Here is a 21,915-nt window from a genome sequence, read left to right as displayed (position 1 = left end):
AGTCAGAATTGACTCGACGGCAGTGGGTTTTTGATTTTTGGGTGTACTCCTAGCTGTTCTCCTCCTAATGAGACAGAACACTCCTTCTTTCCACTCTCTATTTTTGTGTCCATTCGGCCAGCTTCTGACCCCTTCTGCCCTCTCGTCTCCCATCCAGACAGGAGCTGCCCACATAGTCTCATGTGTCTACTTGAGCCAAGAAGCTCGCTCTTCACCAGTATCATTTTCTATCCCATAGTCCAGTCCATTCCCTGTCTGAAGTGTTGGCTTTGGGAATAGTTCCTGTCTTGGGCTAACAGAAGGTCTTCGGACTATGACCTCTGGGGTCCTTCTAGTCTCAGTCAGACCATTAAGTCTGGTCTTTTTACGAGAATCTGAGATCTGTATCCCAAGGCTCTCCTGTTCCCTCAGGAGTTCTCTGTTGTGCTCCCTGTCAGGGCAGTCATCGATTGTGGCCGGGCACCAACTAGTTCTTCTGGTCTCAGGATGATGTAGGTCTCTGGTTCATGGGGCCCTTTCTGTCTCTTGGGCTCTTAGTCATCGTGGAACCTTGGTGTTCTTCATTCTCCTTTGCTCCAGGTGGGTTGAGACCAATTGATGCATCTTAGATGGCTGCCTGCTAGAGTTTAAGACCCCAGACGCCACTCTCCAAAGTGGGATGCAGAGTGTTTTCTTAATAGATTTTATTATGCCAATTGGCCTAGATGTCCCCTGAAACCATGGTCCCCAGACACCCGCCCCTGCTACGCTGGCCTTCGAAGCATTCAGTTTATTCAGGAAACTTCTTTGCTTTTGGTTTAGTCCAGTTGTGCTGACCTTCCCTGTATTGTGTGTTGTCTTTCCCTTCACCTAAAGTAGTTCTTATCTACTAATTAGTGAGTTCCCCTCTCCCTCCCTCCCCCCCTCGTAATCACAAAAGAATGTTTTCTTCTCAGTTTAAACTATTTCTCAAGTTCTTATAATAGTGGTCTTATACAATATTTGTCCTTTTGCAACTGACTAATGTCACTCAGCATAATGCCTTCCAGGTTCCTCCATGTTATGAAATGTTTCACAGATTCATCACTGTTCTTTATCAATGTGTAGTATTCTGTTGGGCACACAATCTTTATGGGAGCAGATTGCCACATATTTCTTCCACAGAGCTGCTGGATGGCTTTGAACCGCCAATGTTTCAGTTAGCAGCCGAGCTCTTAACCGTTGCGTCACCAGGGGTCCCCCCCCGCCGTTGTATTTGACTAGACTCCTTAAAGTTTCCCTAATGGCCTCAGTCCAGTACCCATGCCTTTGCCCAGGCTCATTCTCTGGGCTGGAATAGCCTTTATTTCCCTAGGCTTCTTTACTTATCCCCCGTCCCACTGGACTGTGTCGGTCTCATCCTCAACACCTAACATAGTGCATGGCACATAGAACATGTTTAATAAATGTTTGCTGAATGAATACACTGTTTTCAGGGATTAGTACCTGGTTTTCTGCCAAAAGGGGCAGGAGATTTTTCAATGTTCTGCTGTGTTTCTTCAACTACCACAACTTAATTTGTAATGTGTACTCATCTACTGAAGCACTTTGCCTATATTATCATGTACACACATTGTGTTAACATTGCCCGTTTCTTCATAGGTATGTGGCCTTAGGCAAGTTTCTTAATCACTCTGTGCCTCAGATTTCTTATTTTGAAAATGGGTATAAGAAGAATACTTTGCTCCTAGGGTTGTAGTGAGGATGAAACAAGATGGTTCTACTATCTGAAATATTCTTGCTCTAGAGCTGGCTCCTTCTTCACGTAGAAGGCTCAGTTCAAATGAAGAGTCCTCGGAGGCCTTCCTCCCTTGAGCTACTCTTGCTAAAGTAGATCCCTGACTGGCCTCTTCCCCAGTTTCTCTCATATCATTTTGTTTTCATTTCTTCATAGCATTTGTCACTATTTGAGACTATCTTTGTTTACTTATTTGTTTACCAGCTGTGTGGCCTCAATTTCTCTGAGCCTCAGTTTCTATTCACTGCCATATCCTTAGTGCCTAGGACAGTGACTGGCATGGAGTAGCACTCAATGAATATTTGTTGACTCAATTTACTTATCCTTTTCCCTCCAAGCCTTTGAAAAAGCTAATGGACAACCAAGCTTTGGTGAAAATTTTCTGATCACATGTATTGGGGAACCCTCCCCCTCAAAAAACCCCAAAAACTCTTTCAAAATACTTTCAGTCTGTGAGTAAAGTATAAGACTCAGCCCTTGGCCTCAAGGAGCTTACCATCTTGTTGGTGGGGTATGACTGTGTGATTCTGAGGACTCTTGATGGTTTATAAGTCACTCATGCAATTTGTGTCTTCCATGGATGAAAGGTGATACAGCCGTAGATCAAACTAAGAAGGCATTTAACTTAAGACTAAGTTGAGTGGTGCAGAGTAGAAGTGAAATGGGGATGCAGAGGGAGAGATTCTGATGGGGAAGGCTTCCTTACAGGAGCTTAAAGGAGACAGGAGTCATCCTAGAAAGAACAGATCAGGCATTCAACATTTGTAAAGCACTTAGGACAGTGTCTGGCCTATAGAAAAAGCTATGTGGTTTTTAAATAAAAATGTCCAAGTGCTATTTTTATGCCATAACAGGTTTATTTTTTTTTTCTTTTACAAAAGGATACAAAAAATATAGAAAAGCTTTATTTGCTAAGTTGTTGCCATGGGCTGCCCTTTCTCATAAAAGGACCACATGAATATTTCATCTTCTGATATTAGTAAATACTACACTAATTCTAGAAACATCATCCTCAGCCAGCCCTAAAGATGAGGATTACATGGACTCAATCAGGTCATCCGAGCGAAGAGACCAATCTTCAGACATATCAACAAAGTAAGGTGACTGCTCAGGATTGGCCTCCTGAGCCTCTGCTTGGGGACGCTCAGCCTGCGTCCCCTCTTCTTCACGGAAGACACAAGGTGGACAATCACAGATGGGCCTTCTTTGCCTGGGCTGTGACAATTCAAAGACCTCACAGGGTGCCTCATCATCCTGGGTTGTGACCGCACTCCCGTGGGCTAAACCCACAGGGCAGGGCGTAGTAAGCCACGGCGAATGCTGGGGAGCAGCGCACGACACTGGGATCACGTACTTCAATGACGTGCCCCTTGAAGCATAGTGCATCTCGGTGCTATAGATAACCGTGTCCTGAGAGACAACCTTGGCCCTGATGCCACATTCAGTAACGCGGTAGGTGAACTGGTAGGCGTATGGCTGAACATAATTGGCAGGGCAACCCTGGCCCAAATGTAACTCACTGAAGTGCACAAACACATCGTTGTTTAACACGAAGGGGTGCACAGTGACCATGAACCAGTCTATGGAGCACAGCACAGTCACTGGATTTTGTCCATTGCAGGATGAAAATACAAAGGTGAGGAGGATCAACTTGAAGACTTTCATCCCGGCTGAGCAGGCAAGGACCCACAGGAAACAGGACACTGTTCAGTGAGGATTTCTAGAACACACAAAAACACAAGAAGCAAAGCATTTATTTCCCATCGAAAGTTCAAACGTGCTAATTTTTTTAAGCAAAAGGCTGTTTCTAAAGCATGAAGAAGAGGAACACGTTCTTGTCTTGAGAGAGAGTTGAAACTTACTGTCATTGTTGGAACTCAATGTGTAGGAATCGCTATAATGACTTTTTTAAAGCTGGGGTGAAAATATACACAACAAAACACATGCCCATTCAGACAGGAACCATTCCCAAAGCCAACTCTTCAGACAGAGATAGGACTGGACAGTGGGTTGGAGAGTGATGCTGGTGAGGAGTAAGCTTCTTGGATCAGGTGGACACTTGAAACTATGCTGGCATCTCCTGTCTGGAGGGGAGATGAGAGGGCAGAGGGGGTTAGAGGCTGGCGAAATGGACAGGAAAAGAGAGAGTGGAGGGAGAGAGCAGGCTGTCTCATTAGGGGGAGAGTAACTGGGAGTGTGTGGCAAGGTGTATATAAGTTTTTATGTGAGAGACTGACTTGATTTGTAAACTTTCACTTTAAGCACAATAAAAATTTTTTTTGAAAATGCTAATTCAACAATTTCTACATGTGCGATTCAGTGACCTCGATTACATTTTTCAACTTGTGCAACCATTCTGGCTATCCTTTTCCCAATCATTCCACCACCATTAACGTAAACTCAATGCCCCCTAAGCAAAAACTTCCCCTTCCCCCCTCCTTCCCACTCCTGGTAACCACTAATAATCTTTGGTTTCTATAAATTTGCTTATTTCCTATGAGTGCGATAATACAGTATTTGTCCCTTTGTGACTGACTTATGTCACTCAGCATAATGTTTTCATGGTTCATCCATGTTGTGGCCTGCACCAGGATTTCATTTCTCTTGATGGCTGAGTAGTATTCCATTGTATGTATAGACCACATTTTGTTTATCCCTTCTTCTGTTGATGGCTACAATGACTTCTTTAATTGACTTTACTATACTATGTTGATGCAAAACACATATCCCTCACATGTTGAATAGAGTCTACACTAAACAGAAGCGGCATCCTTTTGTGTATAATCCCAAAAAGAAAGAGAACAGAACCGCTTTTGTGGCAAACATTAAATAAGGAGACAGAAGATAAACAGTTTAATTCAAGCTGGCAACACTCCACTCCTTAAGGGCCCCAACATCCTCACATGCGCCATGCTGAAGAACCCCTCTGAGGCCTTTTACCGCCTAAGGAGTGGCAGGCAGTGCCATGGGGAGAAGAAAGAGCAGCACGAAGAACAAGGGTCTAGAAAACAATATCAGAAGGAGGTGATAAATAACGAAGAAGGAAGAAAGAGCGTTATCATCAAAGATGTCCAACTCAACTTTCATTTTAAAGGTGAAAATGATGTAAATCAAATCAAAAAGTGCTTACAATTGGGAAGGAGATATATTTGCATAAATGTGTGAATCCACGTTTGTTCCCTGCATAAATGAATTCATTCTATGACTAATGTTTACTGAGTGCCTAAGGTTAAGCGGAGCCGTGGTGGCGCAGTGGTTAAGTGCTTGGCTGCTAACCAAAAGGTCAGCGGTTCAAATCCACTAGTCACTCATTGGAAACCCTATGGGGCAGTTCTACTCTGTCCTGTAGGGTTGCTATGAGTCGGAATCAGTTCAACGGCAATGGGTTTGGTTTAGTTTTTAAGGGTAAGCACTCGGCTGCTAACCAAAAGGTCAGTAGTTTGAATTCAACCACTCCACAGGGGAGAAAGATGTGGCAATCCGCTTCTGTAAAGATTTACAGCCTTGGAAACCCTATGGGGCAGTTCTGCTCTGCCCTATAAGGGTCACTATGAGTCAGAATCAACTCGATGGCAATGGATTTGGCTTTTGGTAAGGTGGCACAAGTGTTTAAGCACTCAGCTATTAACTGAAAGGCCAGCGGTTCAAACCCACCTAGAGGTACCTCCGAAGAGAGGCGTGGCAGTCTGCTTCTGAAAGTTCACAGCTTTGACAACCCTATGGAGCAGTTATACTCTGACACACATGGGGTCACCATGCGTCAGGATTGACTCGACAGCAACTGGCTTGGTTTTTGGTACCATGTGCACAGCACTGTGCTAAAAGGCATCCAAGACATTTCTTTCCTTCCCTTTGCCCCAGCTGCAAAAATCCAGCCCTTTGTCATCCTTTGATATTGATGAGTTTGGTGCATTCTTTGATGGAAACCATGGTGTAGGAGCCCACCAGGAAAGTGTGCTGGCCTGGACGAAGGGCTTTGTTTCTCACTTAAGCACTTGATATGATTGGTGCAGATGGAGTCTCACTATCTCTGACATATCATTAATGACTCCCCATTCTCTCAGGGGTATTGGGGTATAAAGAGAAGCCCAAGGGGTCTGCTTGGCTCCTTCCTTTCAAATTCTTTGTTCTTTCGGAAATGGGACCTGATTTTTGTTTTCCACAAAGCAAAAACAGAAGCATCTGCAACACACACACACACAAACGAACAAACAAAAAACTACCCTCTTACTCCCCCCTAAACAAAACAAAACAAACAAAAAAAACGAAACTAGTAAATTCTGATGCCAGTGGTCCTCGGTAATGATTCAAGAGTTAAGTAAATAAGCCATTCACTCCAGAACAAGGCATGATATTTGCTGCGGCTCCTTTTCGGAGCTGAAGGAATCACCCCATCACGACTGCACTATTTTCTCTGTCTAAAGACAACCTTGTCTTCAACATACTTTTGCTGTTATTGGCTGCTGTGGAGTCGGGCCCCCCGTCTCATGGTGACCCTGGGCACAACAGAATAAACTGTGCCTAGTCCTATGCCATCCCCATGATCGGTTGCAGATCTGACTGTTGTGATCCATACGGTTTTCATTGGCTGAATTTTGGAAGTGGGTTGCCAGGCCTTTCTCCCGAGTACGTCTCAGCCTGGAAGCTCCCACTGATAGAGGGGTGGTGGCTGTGCATGAGATGCATTGGCTAGGAAGTGAACCCAGGTACCCTGCAGGGAAGGAGCCCTGGTGGCACAATGGTTAAGTGCTCAGCTGCCAACCTAAAGATCAGGGGTTCAAATCCATCAGCAGCCCCACGGGAGAAAAGATCTGGCAAGGGCACCTAAAAACAACCACAACTCCTGCATGAAAGGTGAGAATTCTACTACCGAACCACCAATGCCTCCTGTCCACACGCTTAACCTGTGGAACCTGTTGCTGTCAATTCTGGCTCCTGGTGACCTTATAGGACAGAGCAGAACTGCTCCATGGGGTTTCCAAGGCTATAGCCTTTATGGAAGCAGACTGCCTCATCTGAGGAGCAGCTGGTGGGTTCACACCGCCGAACCTTTCATTAACAGCCGGGCATTTTAACCACTGTGCCACCAGGGCTCTTCTTCAACATGCTTAGGAGTGGCTTAATTTCTTTTTCTCTCTGTCTCTGTCTCCTTCTTTCTTTCCTAATACCCCTTAACATCGTCTTACAGCCTGGGCCTATTTGCCCTGAATGAAAACCTCCCCTTTAAGTAGTTCCTAGATTAGGCCAAGGAAACAGTCCGTTCCATTCCATTTTTGTTGTTTAAATCCAAAAATTGAGACTCAAGTTTAAGGCTGTCTTCTTGTCCAGGGACTTCAGCCAGCCATTTCCTCCCCCTTCCTCAAGCATCTTTCCGTCTGCTCCTCCCCTTAAGCCCTCAAGGACGACCCAAATAGAGTCATAGAAAACAGTTGTCCTCAACCAGCCATTTTAGGCTATCTCATCCTCCCATCCCCACTCCTTGAGTTTCACTGCACCGGATCAGCCTCAAAGGGTTTAGTCACATTGCTGAGTTTGGGGGGTTCACTTCGCACAAATCTGTAAGCTTGGAAAGGACAGAATTGGTTTCCTCTCATTTTCTTAACGTCACATTTGCCACATGCTGGGAGTAACAAATGGAGATGCCTATGCAGGTGACAACATACCTCCGAATGCAAAGTCAGTGGGACCCAGATTAATGCTGTATAGGTGAGAGGGAGGAGGTGGGATTTCAGGAGAACAGCAGAATGTGCACATGGGGCTTGCTGATGCCTAGCTCATCCCTGGGTGATGCAGATGGCTAATGTGCTCCGCCGCTAACTGGAAGGTTGAAGGTTCAAGCCCACCCAGAGGTACCTTGGAAGAAAGGCCTGGCAATCTACTTCTGAAAAATCAGCCATTGAAAACCCTGTGGGGCCTACTGTGACTCACACAGGGTTGCCATGAGTCAGAGTCAACTCCACAGCTAATGGTTTTTTGACACCTAGCTCAGTGCAACACTTTCGGAGTTGCTCCCTTTGGCTGAGTACAGATCGTCGGAGCTGGATAGCCTGGCTCCCCTGCTGCCTGCAGTTCCCAGGGAAAGGTAGAGAGGGTGTACGTGTGTGTTGGATGAGGGTTATAAGTCATTCACAACCTAGTGTGAATTCAACATACCAGCTGGCTTTTCTAACACCTAGCTGAGGTGCTCTGGCCTAACGGGATCTCCAACAGGGGAGGGAAAGGGTGGTCTCTGGTCACTGGGAGCAGAGGAAAGAGAAGGCCGAAGGGTTAGAGAAAGCAAGGGGATGCTAGAAGAGAGGGTGGTGTCAGGGTGTCAAACTGGAGGTATTTTTAGCCGTAGTCAGGGCTGTGCACAGCTTCCTCTTTAAAGTCTCTAGCAACCTTCAGAACCGAGGGGAGTGGAGGGCTGGAGAAGGAAGACAGGCAGAGAGCGGGTGCTCACCTTGGTCTACTGGCCAGCTTCTCACGCAAGCGTCTGGGCTGTTAGAAAGCAGGTCTCAAGGTTGGTACGACCACAGCCCCATTTTGACGTGATTGCAAATGATCTCCGTGATATTTCAGAAACAAGGAGCCTAGATGCATTTGTATAGCCAAGTAGGGCTCAGCTATTGGTACATATCGTCCTAAACTGAGCTATAGAGAGGCTGGTTAAGGCCAGAGCCGCTAATGACACCTGGATGTAAACTCCTGGCTTTCCCTGCAGCTACAGAGTACAGTAGCTTTCTGTTTTTCTAAATGCGGTTGATGCATATACATTGCCCATTAGCTCATTTAATGGAATGTTCTTCATCCCCCCCCTTTTTTTCAAGAACTCCCCAATACACGGTTGCACAACTCCAAGAATGTAATCAATGTCACTGAATCATACATGTAGAAACGGTTGAATTGCTGTATATTTTGCTGTGTACATTCTCAACAATAAAATCAAAAAAATAATAAAAAAAAAAAGAATTCCCCACTAAGTCAGACTCTTAAGAAACCATTTACATTTGAAAAAAAAAATCATGAAACCGTTCATGTGGGGAATATGAACCCAATTTCTGATCGTTTTCCAAAACAGAGATTCAATATTGGTCTCAACGAAGAGGATTTTTAGTCTCAGGAAGAAGAGACCCTTTTGAAAAGAGACAAAAGCTGCAGTCCACATTAGTTTTGGGGTGGTGGTGAGTGAACTGAGCAGTGCAAGGCCAACCTCCTTGAATGCAGACAGGGTTTTAGCCTCCTCATCTCCTCTGATGTCTTTGGAGGCACACATGAACTCTCTGCCTGGGGAATGGGGAGGGGAACGAGCTAAACATTTCCACATCTGGTTTGGTAACGGTTTGGAAAAAGAACTCACTCCATAGGCTCCTGGAAGCTTTTTGGGTCGACAGTTATTTATTTTTAAAATTCAGTCTACTCGTGACAGCATAGTTATCATTTGTATACTGTTTTCCCAGAATCTTGTTGTCAAAACAAAAGGAAACAGAGGGGAAAAAGGAAACGCCAAAGCAGCATGCAATTATCTCAGGGAAATATAACTGTCAGGGCTGTGATTTGCAGCAAAGTTTCCTCGCCCTCTTGCAGCTGATTTGCAGAAAAAATGAATCTGCGTTGGAAGAAAGATTCGTTTAGGAAGCAAGAGTTGAGAAAAGAATTCTACCGCTTTGTGAACGCTTTCGTATGGAAATTCAAATAGTCACATTCTGACTTTGCCCTGCCAACTATCTCCAGGCTTGAAGCCTTTAGATATTGAGGGTTTTTTTTCTTTTTAAGCCCAGTTTTAAGGAATTAGTTGCTTCACTGCTCCCAAAGAAAGTAAGGGTTGTGATTATCCTAATGACGTCGAAGGTACATTAAGGTGAGTTAGAACATTAAATAATTGCTTTGGTCGAATTTATATGAATTCTACAGACTCTTTGGCGGGTCCAGTTTTCCAAGGCCGTGAAGCATGGTGTTAAAGTCACTGCACGTTATTCATCATTTGGTGTGGGACAAGAATTATGACCTGCTAATGTTAGCAATATCCATTTTCTCAACAGAAGGAGACAAATGGACTGAACCCTAGAAAAGGCTCCATTAAAATTAAACCGAAAAGCAGTCATTAAATACTTTTTTGTGTGTGTGATTCTAAAAGTTAACTGTAGAAAAATTGGAAGATATAGAAAAGAAAAAAAGAAAGAGGACACTCCTCAACCCCGAAATAACCACTGTTAAATCCTTGGCTCATATATTTCTAGTTTTTTGGGGGGAAAAAAACATATATACGATCCAAAGTCATTTCTGCAAAAAAAAAAAAAAAAAAAGCCAAGGCTTTTTGAAAGCTGTTTTTAATTTTTGACATTGAATTTGAAAGCAATCAAAGTATTATTTTTGTTTGGGCCATCTGGTTTTGTTCTTATAATCTGTTAAGCTATCATGCATAGTTTAAATGTCATGGTTCATCTCATACACAAATAAAGGTTACGAAAGAAATAAGAATCCAAGCTCCTTGGGAGAGAGAGACATTTTCACTGGGTCACAGATTTGGTTGCTAAAAGGTGCGGAGCGCGATGTGAAATCAAACCATCACACGGCTACGTTTATGACTGAACATAAATATTTCTAAATAAACACAGAAAGCAGTGTTTTAGTGGAAACTGTAGATATCGGGTCATGGGAACTCCTTCCCTTCCGGGCAGAGAAGCGGAATTAGTTTAGTTTTTAAAGTTGAACAAAGGGATGTATTTCAAAATTTCCATAAAATGTAAGGAACATCCCAGACGCACACTCCTAAGTCAGTTTATGTTTTAATTTCATAATTTATTTGAGTTTGACTTTTCAGAAAATGACACCCTTGGCCACAAAGCCCCAGAGTCCCTTCCTGTTCTAAAAGACAAGGTAGGTTGTGTGTGCGTGTAGCTCACAGCAGCCCTGGCCACATTTTTAACCCATTAGTCGTCTCTGGAGCTCTGCCCAAACCAGATAAAGGCCCGTCCGTTCGCCAGGGATGATTTTAGGGTGTTGGCCACAGAAGGCAGGGGGTGAATCAGATGCTCTGGTACAACTGCATCAATAAATGGAAGCTTATTTCTAGATGGCTTCCCCAAACAGCCAGGCACACTTCCTTCTCCCTCTCAAAACTGGGGTTCTGGGTACAGGTTTTTGTAAAGCAAGGTGCATGTCTTTGGCTCCGGCTTAAGAACGGCCTCAGTCCAAATCAAATCACAGTTGACTTACAGGCTATTGGGCTGATTTTTAATGGACTTGACCAGTTTGCATCTTTCCAAAACCCAAAGTTACCTTGTGTATACCTAGTCAGAATGTGGCCACTTGGTGCACGTGTGAACACCCTGACTGAGGCCATTCACTGTCCCTTGGCTACCTTTGGAGTCCCTGGAGCTACCAAGGCAGGATGGACACAGGCCCCTGGTGTTGCCTGCAGATTCCCTCAGCTAAAGCACAGAGCAGATCTGCCCAGTCACTCCAAGTTTGTGCCAAGCACAGAGGTAGGCGTCCAAAATGTCACATGTTCCTGGGAAATTGGAGGCCAGGTAGGCTAAGTCTCACCTACCCCAAGTTGACCCTGGGCTCCCTCTGGCCTGGGCTCTCTGTTCTGCTCACCTTGACTAAGAGAGAGATCCAGGACAACTTCAGGTTTTTGTTGCAAGCCCCCTTTCAGCCTGAGTGCTCCCAGAAGTACTTGGCAGTTGACCCCAGCTCCATATATGGTACACTATTCCACTGGTAAATATCTCCATCAGTTGCCCTCACTTGTACCTTTCACAGGACAAAGATTTGACTTTGAGTATGCTAGCTCTCTATCTTAGCAAAATCAAAACACTTGGGGTAGAGTGCTAGCTTGGTACTTTCTTCCTGCAATTAGTATTTGGTAGAAAATGTATATTATAACAGGTCGGCCTTGTGTTATTTGTGTATATAGAAATATTAAAAAATAAATATATAATATACAAATAATGTTAAAAATAAATATAACAGGCTTACCTAGTATATTATGATATCTTATAAGCTATACATATATAATACTATAATAACTTATATTCACAACAAAAAGAGGATTCCCGATCCCACCTGGCAATCTATTGCCCCCTTGACAAAGAATAAAGGATCCCTTTCTGAAATTTCTTTTGAAAATCAAGACTTCGAAGTGATGTCACTTGGCTACAAATATTTAGGATTAAAATATATATACACATAGGCATTCATGGTTCAGTGGTAGAATTCTCGCTTTCCATGTGGAAGACTCGGGTTCGATTCCCAGTCAAGGCACCTCATGGGTAACCATCACCCATCTGTCCATGGAGCATTGTGTGTTGTTATGATGCTGAACCTGAGCTTCCCGATATACTAGGAAGAAAGGCCTGACAATCTACTTCTGAAAATCAGCCAATGATCTGCAACTGATCGCTGTGCACAGGGTCGCCATGAGTTGGGGGCTGACTTGACGGCAGCTAACAACAACAACAACAAGCATTGTGTGATAGACAGACCCATAGAATAGTAACACCCGAGAGGAACGTGCTCCTTAGAACAATTGATTATACGAGATCAAAAGGGTAACATTTACCCAAAAGCAAAGATGAGCAGGCAGGAAGGGATAGAAAATCAGGACGGAAGGAAACAAAAAAACTGGAAAGGAAATGGGGAGAGTGCTGACACACTGTGGGGAATGTAACCAATGTCATGAAAGACTTTATGTACAAAATATTGACTGGGAAACTAATTTGCCCTATAGACTTTCACCTAAAGCACAATAAAAAGTTAAAAAAAAACTCATCGAGATGTTCTTCTAAGTGAAAGAACCATCTACTCAGAAGTAGAAGGGACTGCATCAGCTTTTGTAAAATTACCACCTTTGTTTTGCCTCTATAGTCCCATTTTACAGATGAAGAAACTGAGACCCAGAGAGGTTAAATAACTCGCCTTGATCACAAAGCTCTTAACTGGTGAAACTGGAAGTTGAACCCTGACTCCAAAGTCCACGAAGGTAGCTTGTCCATTCCTGTAACCCCAGAATTTAGCAGAGTGCCAGAGCGCATACTCGTACATACAAAGCCCCCTATCTCTAACACAATTTTTAAAACTCCCAAAAGAGAGTGTTACAACTTTTCCAGATTGTTAAACACATAATGTTACAGGTATGACTGTGTAAATCTGAACGTTCAAAGAAACGACTTGAAAACACTAGCCCTAACCTTAACACTCACACTACCCTTAAGGATAAACTTAACAGTGATATTAAATCTAACCCCAAACTTAACACCAAAACTAACCCTAACAATAAGCCTAAACAAAAAAACAAGAGCAAACAAAAAAAAGGATGGTTTCAGGGAGGAAGTATCCTAGGCCTATGAGGAAAACTGAAGAGGAGAAAGGACAAATTGTTTAGGGAGTTGGTGGAGGGCAGTGAAGTGAGGGGGGCCGGGCTCCTACCCCCTGGCTTCCTGGAGTGGGCTGCCCCTCCTTGGCTCCTCCCACCTCCCGCCCAGCCGTGGAGGGAGGCTGGTGCTCTGGGCAGAAGCTGCTGCCACCATTCATCAAAGCCTGGCAGCCTGAGGAAGCTCAGGGCCCATCCTGTAGGACTCTTTCAATCAACTTCAGTTCAATTTAATCCCTCTAAACGACTCTGAAATGTAAATAAAATTAAATTAAGGCTAAAAAAAAGAAGCATTGTATAAAGAAAGGGAGAGTTCTGCTTCAGTGCCTGATGGCTGAGTTAGTTCAGAGAACTGACTCTCGAACTCCGCGAAGGGAGCTGGGAAAGCTGTGAGAAGCTCCAAGACGGCAAACGGCAGTGAGGGGCAGGGACAAAGTTGTCTAGAGTAGGCCAAGATTTGAAGAGGCCAAGATTTTAAGAGGACGAGAGGAAGAATGGAGCCTCCACAGGCTTTCATGCGAGGCCTGTGTCACCAGCTGGAGAGGGCACACCCACTTAGACACCAGCGGAGCATCTAGTTCGTGCTTTTCCTGTCCTCTCTCTCTTTCTAAAGTTGTTTTTTTTTTTTTAACCCTCAGTGATGGGAGCATAGATGGACAGTGAGTCCACCCCTTAGACGCGGCCTTTCATCAAAGGCAGCTGCCTGAGTGAGGTAACTGAGATTCCCCTGGAAAGGAGGGAAGGAAAAAAATCTTACTGAGGCACTGTGCTGAGGGCTTTATATGCAATCTCTCATTAAATCCTCGTAGTAATCCTGGAAGGCTGGTAGCCAGTTGTTGTTGAGTTGACGCCCACTCATGGTGAGCCCATATGTGTCAGAGAGGAACTATGTTTAGCTAGTTTGAACTGGGTTTTTTTTATAATTTTTATTGTGCTTTAAGTCAAAGTTTACAAATCAAGTCAGTCTCTCACACAAAAACTTGTATACACCTTGCTACATACTCCCAATTACTCTCCCCCTAATGAGACAGCCTGCTCCCTCCCATCCTTAGAGATTTCAATGGACGATTTTTCAGAAGTAGATTGTCAGGCCTTTCTTCCGAGGTGTCTCTGGGTGGACTCGAGCCTCCAACCTTTTGGTTAGCAGTGAGCCTGTTGACTGCACCACCCAGGGACTCTCGAATCTGAATGATAGGTATTATTATTATTAGCTGTCATGGACTGAATTATGTCCCCCTAAAAATGTGTATTATCAACTTGGTTGGGCCATGATTCCCAGTATTGTATGGTTGTCCTCCATTTTGTGATTGTAATTTTATGCTGAGAGGATTAGAGTGGGGTTGTAATACCGCCCTCACTCAGATCACCTCCTTGGGGTGTGGACTGCACCACCTTTTATCTCTCAAGAGATAAAAGGAAAGGGAAGCAAGCAGAGAGTTGGGGACCTCATACCACCAAGAAAGCAGCACCAGGAGCAGAGCACATCCTTTGGACACTGGGTCCCTGTGCCTGAGAATCTCCTTGACCAGGGGAAGATTGAAGACAAGGACCTTCTTCCAGAGCTGACAGAGAGAGAAAGCCTTCCCCTGGAGCTGATGCCCTGAATTTTCACTTTGTAACCTCCTAGACTGTGAGAAAATAAATTTCTCTTTGTTAAAACCATCCACTTGTGGTATTTCTGTTATGGCAGCACTACTAGATAACTAAGACTTTAGCCTATTTTATAGAAAAAGAAATAGAGGATCAGAAAGGTGAGGAAATTCACTAAAGACTCAAAGCTGGTAAGTGTCCAAGACAGGATTGGAAGCATCTGCCATGCTCGTGGAGTTTACACAGTTCCCCTTCTAGTATACGCCAACACGAAGAAAGTACACCCAGGGAAGGCATTCAAAAAAAAAAAAAAAGAACATAAAAGAGAAGCCTAGATTGTTTATGGGGATCAGAGTCTAGGGTGACGGGGGTAGTGGGGAAGTTAATAGCTTTTCAAGCAGGGGAAATAGAGAAAAAAAAGAAAAAGGCAATAAACGGGAGACAGAAATTCAGAGGCACTTAGAGAAGATAATTCTAGATCAGTGTTTATATTTTATTAGTCCTTATATTTTAGACTTCTTGAGAGCAAGCAGTCAGTCCTTATTTCAATGTAGCACGTTTATGCCCTGAATGGCATACCCAGAATGTAATGAAGCCTGGGGCACGTTGTATATTCAGGCCTTCCCAATCTATTTTGACAAGGCAAATGTGTATGGCTTCTGAACCAAGCCACCAAATATGGCAACCCCAAACTGTGAAAAATGGCCTGCCAGCTCACCCCATAAATCTTCCAGAATGGGAAAAGGGTACCACACATTCTCAAACTCTCACTTTCACTATGGAAGTAGACAATCCCACATTCTGAATTCCATCCCCAGGCCAGGGCTCCTGTCTCTTTCTGACGTCATCATGTCTTTACCAAGAATGCCGGACTTCATTTGCCACGCCTGGATGTTTGTGAAGCTCCAGGCAGAGCTTGGATGGGAGGGAGGGGAAGAGGACAGAGAGGTGGATGGGCCAGTCAGAGGTGACTTTTCACTAGTACCATGTTCAAAACAATCGGAGCTAGGCAGCCCCAGTGCCCTGACATAAGCTGGGTTTTCACAACTATTTTAGTGCTCACTTAACAAAGAAAAAAAGGGCCCACTGCTGCTAACCAAAAGGTTGGCAGTTCAAACCCACCTACTGGCTCTGCAGCAGAAAGACCTGGCGATCTGCTCCTGCAAAGATGACAGTCTAGAAAACCCTATGGGGCAGCTCTACTCTGTCACATGGGATCACTATGAGTTGAAAATCGACTCCACGGCCCCGAACAGCAACTATAACAAAAAGAGAGTCTGAAGAAAGCAGTAGGGCTGAGGTGCTCTTCATTCCTGGTCAAAGCCCAAAACTCGAGATTCAAGAGAAGGAAATTCAGTTTATTTCCCCCAATCAAGGATGGATTACCCCATAAGCAATGTACGCATGGGCTTACTTGTGCTTACTAACCTGCAGCACACAATTTCACCTGTTGAAATTGTGCAGTACAGATTAGTAAATAAACACAATTAAGCCCGTGTGTACCTTGCTTGGAAACTCTGGTGGTGTAGTGGTTAAGAGCTACAGCTGCTAACCAAGAGGTCAGCAGTTCAAACCACCAGGCGGTCCTCGGAAACTCTATGGGGCAGTTCTACTCTGCCCTATAGGGGTCACTATGAGTCGGAATCAACCCAATGGCAACGAGCTTTTTTTTTTTTTTTTTGGTACCTTGCTTACTGGTTAATCTGCCCCTGCCCCCAATAACACCATCTGGTGAGTTCTCTGGCTCTTTAGGAAGAATTCTACACTGTTTAAGCCATGAGCTAGTTCATAACAAGAGCTGAACAACTGTGGCACCCACCTGTTAGAAATGAAGGCCGGGTATTAAAGCCAGCAGTGCTGATGCACTGGAAGGTCCTGACCATTTTGCAGGGAAGGCGAACCTCTCTCCTAAACCCAGGGATTAGCATGTTCACATTGGGACACTAACCGAAGCAGGTGCTCATTCTATGGGTTGTTCAGACTCATTTTTCTGACTGCCCAGAGGTACAAGCTGAAATAAAATAAGTTCACAAAGGGCAGGAGCCCAGCCAGGGAGTGAGGAGGGAGAGGAGACATCCCTCGCTCTTCGCTTCCTTGGAAAATGAAAAGAAAGACTTGGCACAAGATGGCGACTGCCCCGACTCTTTGGAGGTTGTGCTATGGAACTAAGGGGGAAAAAAGAGCTGATTGAAGAAATGTGAAGGATTGTCGTTCTCAAGGGATAATTCAGAATGCAGGAGGGCACGTTTAAATTCTGAGTCCCTAGATAAGCAACACTTCCATTATTCATAAAACAAATGATCTTTAGGAAGAAGGACTTCTCTTTTAGGTCCCCTTTCAGGGGTTTTGCTTGTGGGAGACCGTAGGCCTGGGGGGTATTTTTTTTTTAACCAAGTTTTAAATAGTATTTATTATTTCTAAATAGAAGGGTTTCTGGTTTTACTTTACTGGATTTGAAACTGTCCTCTATTTTTACTACCGTGTAACTCTGGGCATGTTACTTTCTGAGCATTCTTTTCCTCATCTGTCAAATGAGCATGAGGATGATGATGACACTTTATAAGGTCATGCTGATTACATGACACCATGCGTGTAAAACGGTTCAGTAAAGTTCTGATGCCATAAATGCTCAGTAAGTGTTAGTTATGATTAAAATTATTATCATTGAGTACAGAAACTCAAACTCTGTGTAGAAATGGATTTCACAGCACCTTTTAGAAGCCTTTTTTTTTTAGAAGCACCTCATCTATTTTCTTGTTTACATTTAAGCACATTTCAGTTTTTAGAACACCTAGGCATTGGTGATATACAGACTTAAGCTTAAATTCAGAGATCAGTCTGTCAGTTTGAAGCTTAAATTCAGACATTAGTCTGTCAGTCTGTCACACTGTGGTGGCCTGAGTGTTGCTATGAGGCTAAAAGCTATGCCACCAGTATTTCAAATACCAGCAGGACCACGACGGTGGACAGGTTTCAGCAGAGTTTCCAGACTAAGGGAAAAAAAAAATTTTTTTTTTTTAAAGAAAGGCCGGGAGACCTACTTCTGAAAATTAGCCAGTGAGAACTCTATGGATCATAACAGACTATTGTCCGATATAGAACCGGAAGATGAGCCCCCTAGGTTGGAAGGTACTCAACATCCACAGCGGCTACAACAATGGACTTGAGCATACCAGTGATCATGAAGATGTCACAGGACAGGGCCACATTTTGTTCTGTTGTACACGGGGTTGCCATGAGTCAGAGCTGACTTGATGGCCACTAACCACAACGAGCTTAAATTGGGGCTCTGTCGCTTCCTAGTTGTGTGATCTTGGGCAAGTCATTTTCCCCCAACCCTAGCCTCAGTTTCCTCACACGAAACAGAGATGGTTATAATAACTACCTCACAGGACTGGAGGACTAAATGAGGTATGAGAAACTGCACGTACAGGGTCTGGCATTGAGCAAGCGCCCAGTAAATGGCAGCTATAGAATAGGCTTGGACAGGCAGCCTGGCTGCAGGGCTCCTTCCACCCCCACCTCCCTCCACCCCCTTGCTAGTCCCAACCTAGAGTCCCATCAATCTGCCACTCTCCTCAGGGGTTGCTGGAAATTCCTGGCACAGATGTCTCCTACAGGGACACATTTTGGATAGGCCTCCATCCACCCCTGTTACCACTGAATTATGGGGAGAGAGAGAAGGAGAGAAGACCCATTGAGAGGGAGAGGAGAAAACAACCGTCTTCTGTCTCCCCTGCCCTGGCTAGCCTGGGCTTAGGCCTGAAATAGGTGTTTGGTAAATACTTGAGGAATGTATGTACAAATGAATGAAAAAAGAGAGACGGCGGGCAGGCATCCGGGAAAGGAGAGAAAGACATGACAGTCTTGGCCAACTTCTCTTGACTATGCCTCAGCAACATCTCACTGTCAGAAGGGCCTCCCCTGGCTATGGATGGTGGCCAATCCCCGTTCTCTCTTTCCTGTTGCATAGGTCACAGGAAACACCCTCTGGACCCCCTTCAAGATACACAGATGGGGGGGCAGATGGGGAGCTCCCCACTTTGGGTTCAGAGCACCTGAATTTCTCAGCTGTGGGCAGAGAACTGAGCTTCATTCTGAAGGTGGGCTCAGGAAGCTCCCCAGGGACATACAGCTAGAATCCCATCCATCATTTTGAGATTCCTTTCTTGTCCTGAGACCAAGCAGTGGGGTGCCAGACGACCAGTCCACTAGTCCACTTCCATTTAGCAAATGTAAGCCATATGAGTCATAGGTTTTGCCGTGCATGGTTTGCAAATGAGTGACGACACCTGTAAACACAGGTGGATAAACATGCGCACCGAACATGCATGCTAATCATGGAAGGAACCGAGGCTGAAGGCTATGCTTTTTTGGGCAACATTTTAAAACCTTCTCAGCCATGGTTTCTCAATACACTCCATAAGCTCAACCTCTATTCTGACATTTGTTTCAAATGAGGTTTCCGTCCATAAAAATGCCACTTAAGGACACACATACAGAACATGCATTTGGTTTTTCCTGGGTGTTGGATGTTGTCTTTGAGGTACTGATTTTTCAAACTACATGGCTGGGAAATGAATACACACTTCATGGTTTGTGTAACAACTGCCCCCTCCACCCACAGAAGCAACAGCTATTTGAGCCCTGGATCCTTGATTCTTTATCTCTTGTTCGCTGTGAGCGAGTGGCCTTGATTGCACATTCAATCTCCTGTTACCTGCACATTCTGCAAACGACATGTAAGCAGGCAAAGCAGCTCCAAAGAGAAAAGAAATTGAGGGAAGCGTGTGAGGATCCCACCCTATACGATGCCATCTAAAAGGAAACAAAGCTTTAAAAGAGAAGCCTGAAGCCAGTCCTTTCCAACCCACGCAACTTCTTGACTGATCCTCTGTTCACACCATTGCTTCTGGTTTGATCTGGTTCTTGGGATCTGACTCCACACGCTTCTGATTTCTCTTGTTCTACACGTGCTGAGAGTGAGGGGTATCTGTAACTTGACCTTTTATTATTGTGAGAATAAACAAATATCGGTGAAAACCAGAGCTGACTTCCAATGTGGGGGACTCCAGCTAATGAGCCCCGGGAGTGTGTGGAGGGGACCCTGAGGTGCGTGTAATTTTGGCCTAAGAGCAGTTGGTCAGGCAGCTGGAAGACAGCAGCTGCAAGGGGCAACTACATCTCCGGAGGCTAGAATTAAAGTTGGACTCCTGCACAGAACTGTTGAAGTTGACCTACCCCTGGGGCGAATTCTATTCCTTGATATATGTTACCAGCTTATGCTTTGACATCACATGCGCCAGGAGTGGGGGAACAAGTAGGGGCCCAAAGGAGGGCCTTTGTCTACCATCATGAGTCACAGCATTATTGGAGAGACGTAGAGACCCAAAGGTGATGATTCTTTTTTTCCCTCCTTTTTTTCTATATATATATAAAACAAAACATCTGCCAAGTCAACAATTTTTACACGTACAATTCAGTGACACTGATGACATTCATCGTGTTGTGCAACCATCACCGCTTCCCTTTTCCAAGTTCTTCCACCACCAGAGGTGGCAGCTCTTAAGCTATCTCCTTCCCCTCAGTACGATTTTTTTAAAAATAATTTTTATTGTGCTTTAAGTGAAAGTTTACAAATCAATACGATGTTTCGATGGAACTTAGCGTTGAGAAAGGAGTCCCTGGGTGCAGCAGATGGTTAAACGCTCAGTAACTAACCAAAAGGTTGTCAGTTTGAACCTGCCCAGACGTGCCTCGGAAGAAAGCTCTGGCAATCTGCTTCTGAAAGGTCACAGCCATTGAAAACCAGTTCTACTCTGACACACACAGGGTCGTCATGAGTTGGAATCGACCTGACAGCAACTGATTGGATTATTATTTTTTTTTAGCATTGAGAAGGTACCACTGAAAAGTTTGTAATGCCCTTTTATGATTGTTGGAAAGGAGGTTTATATAGAGAGAGTATCTAGGATTTGTCCATTTCTGTTAAAAAAAAAAAATCCTTCCCGACTGTAAATGCTGTACTCTGCAAATAATTTTTGGGTCCCAGAAGACCAACAACTGGCATTCCCCTACCCCACTGCCTGCCCTGCTTTGTAGCTCACGGCAAGGGGAGGGGGACTGGCATCTGTGAGCGTCCCTGTCTGTGAGGGAGGAGATGACCAATAGATCCCAATACACATATTTAGTTAGTAAACAAGCCTATCATTCTCTAAATTTTAAAATTTACCATGAGCAATAGAAGTGCTGGTTTCATTGGAAAGCAAAGTACAGCATTCCCTTGAAAGTGATTTGGTAATTGCAGGAAGTCGGAAGGCACATTCCACCCAGGTGTACAGTCAGTACAGTACAGCTGTGAATTTGGCAACAAAGTTTCAGCTGGTAAACCTGAGTAGCCGCAGAGCGAGCCTTGAACTGGGCTGTGAAAGGGTTAGTGGCAGAGAAAGGAGAGAGAGGCTGGCAGCCCAGCCCCTTTCCAGGGGAACCCAAGGTCATCTTGCTACTTTCTCTCTCGTCTCCTTCTCCTCCTCTGTGCCCCACATTCTCACTAACATTTACTGAGCACTAACAATATGCCAGGCATTGGATTTCAGGCTTTACGTCCTCGCCTCATTTGATCTTCACAACAACCTTCTGAGGTAGGCACTATTATTATTCTCATGTTATAGAAGAGGACACTGAGGCCCAGAGCATTTAGATGACTTGCCCATGGGGATCACACACTTAGTAAGAGGCCAGGACTCAGGGCCAGGCCAAACTGACACCAGAGCTAGTTCCCTCTCTACCAGTTAACCAGTTGCCATCGAGTCAATCCCAACTACGGCAAACCCAAGTGTGTCAGAGTAGAACTGTGCTCCACAGGATTTTCAGTGGCTGATTTTTTTGAAGTAGATCACCAGGCCTTTCTTCTGAGGTGCCTCTGGGTGATCCTGAACCTCCAGCCTTTCGATTAGCAGCCAAGTGGTTAACCGTTTGCACCACCCACGGACTCCTCTGCCTCATTACTCATTACCACAAAACCAATCCAGTTGCCATTGAGTTTATTCCTACTCATGACAACCCTATGTGTTTCAGAGTAGAACTGTACTTCATAGGGTTTGCACTGGCTGTGAACTTTCAGAAGCTGACCGCTAGGCCGTTCTTCTGAGGTGCCTCTGGGTGAGTTCCAACCACCAACCTTTTGGTTAGCAGTCGAGTGCTTAACTATTTG

At 44.6% G+C, this 21,915-nt stretch overlaps 1 protein-coding gene across 1 annotated transcript in view; it reads right to left on the bottom strand.

Moving 5' to 3' along the window:
- Positions 1 to 2,791: 2,791 nt before the first annotated feature.
- Positions 2,792 to 21,915, bottom strand: part of PLAC1 (placenta enriched 1) — a 94,283-nt gene continuing 75,159 nt past the window's right edge. Inside the window, exon 2 of the mRNA XM_049873270.1 lies at positions 2,792 to 3,476. Coding sequence (XP_049729227.1) covers positions 2,792 to 3,421 — 630 coding nt within the window. The 5' untranslated portion in view covers positions 3,422 to 3,476. The remainder of the gene's footprint in view (positions 3,477 to 21,915) is intronic.

This window comes from Elephas maximus, chromosome X, assembly GCF_024166365.1.
Source record: "Elephas maximus indicus isolate mEleMax1 chromosome X, mEleMax1 primary haplotype, whole genome shotgun sequence".
Taxonomy (NCBI): Eukaryota; Metazoa; Chordata; class Mammalia; order Proboscidea; family Elephantidae; genus Elephas; species Elephas maximus.
This window is presented reverse-complemented; position numbering and strand designations above follow the sequence as displayed.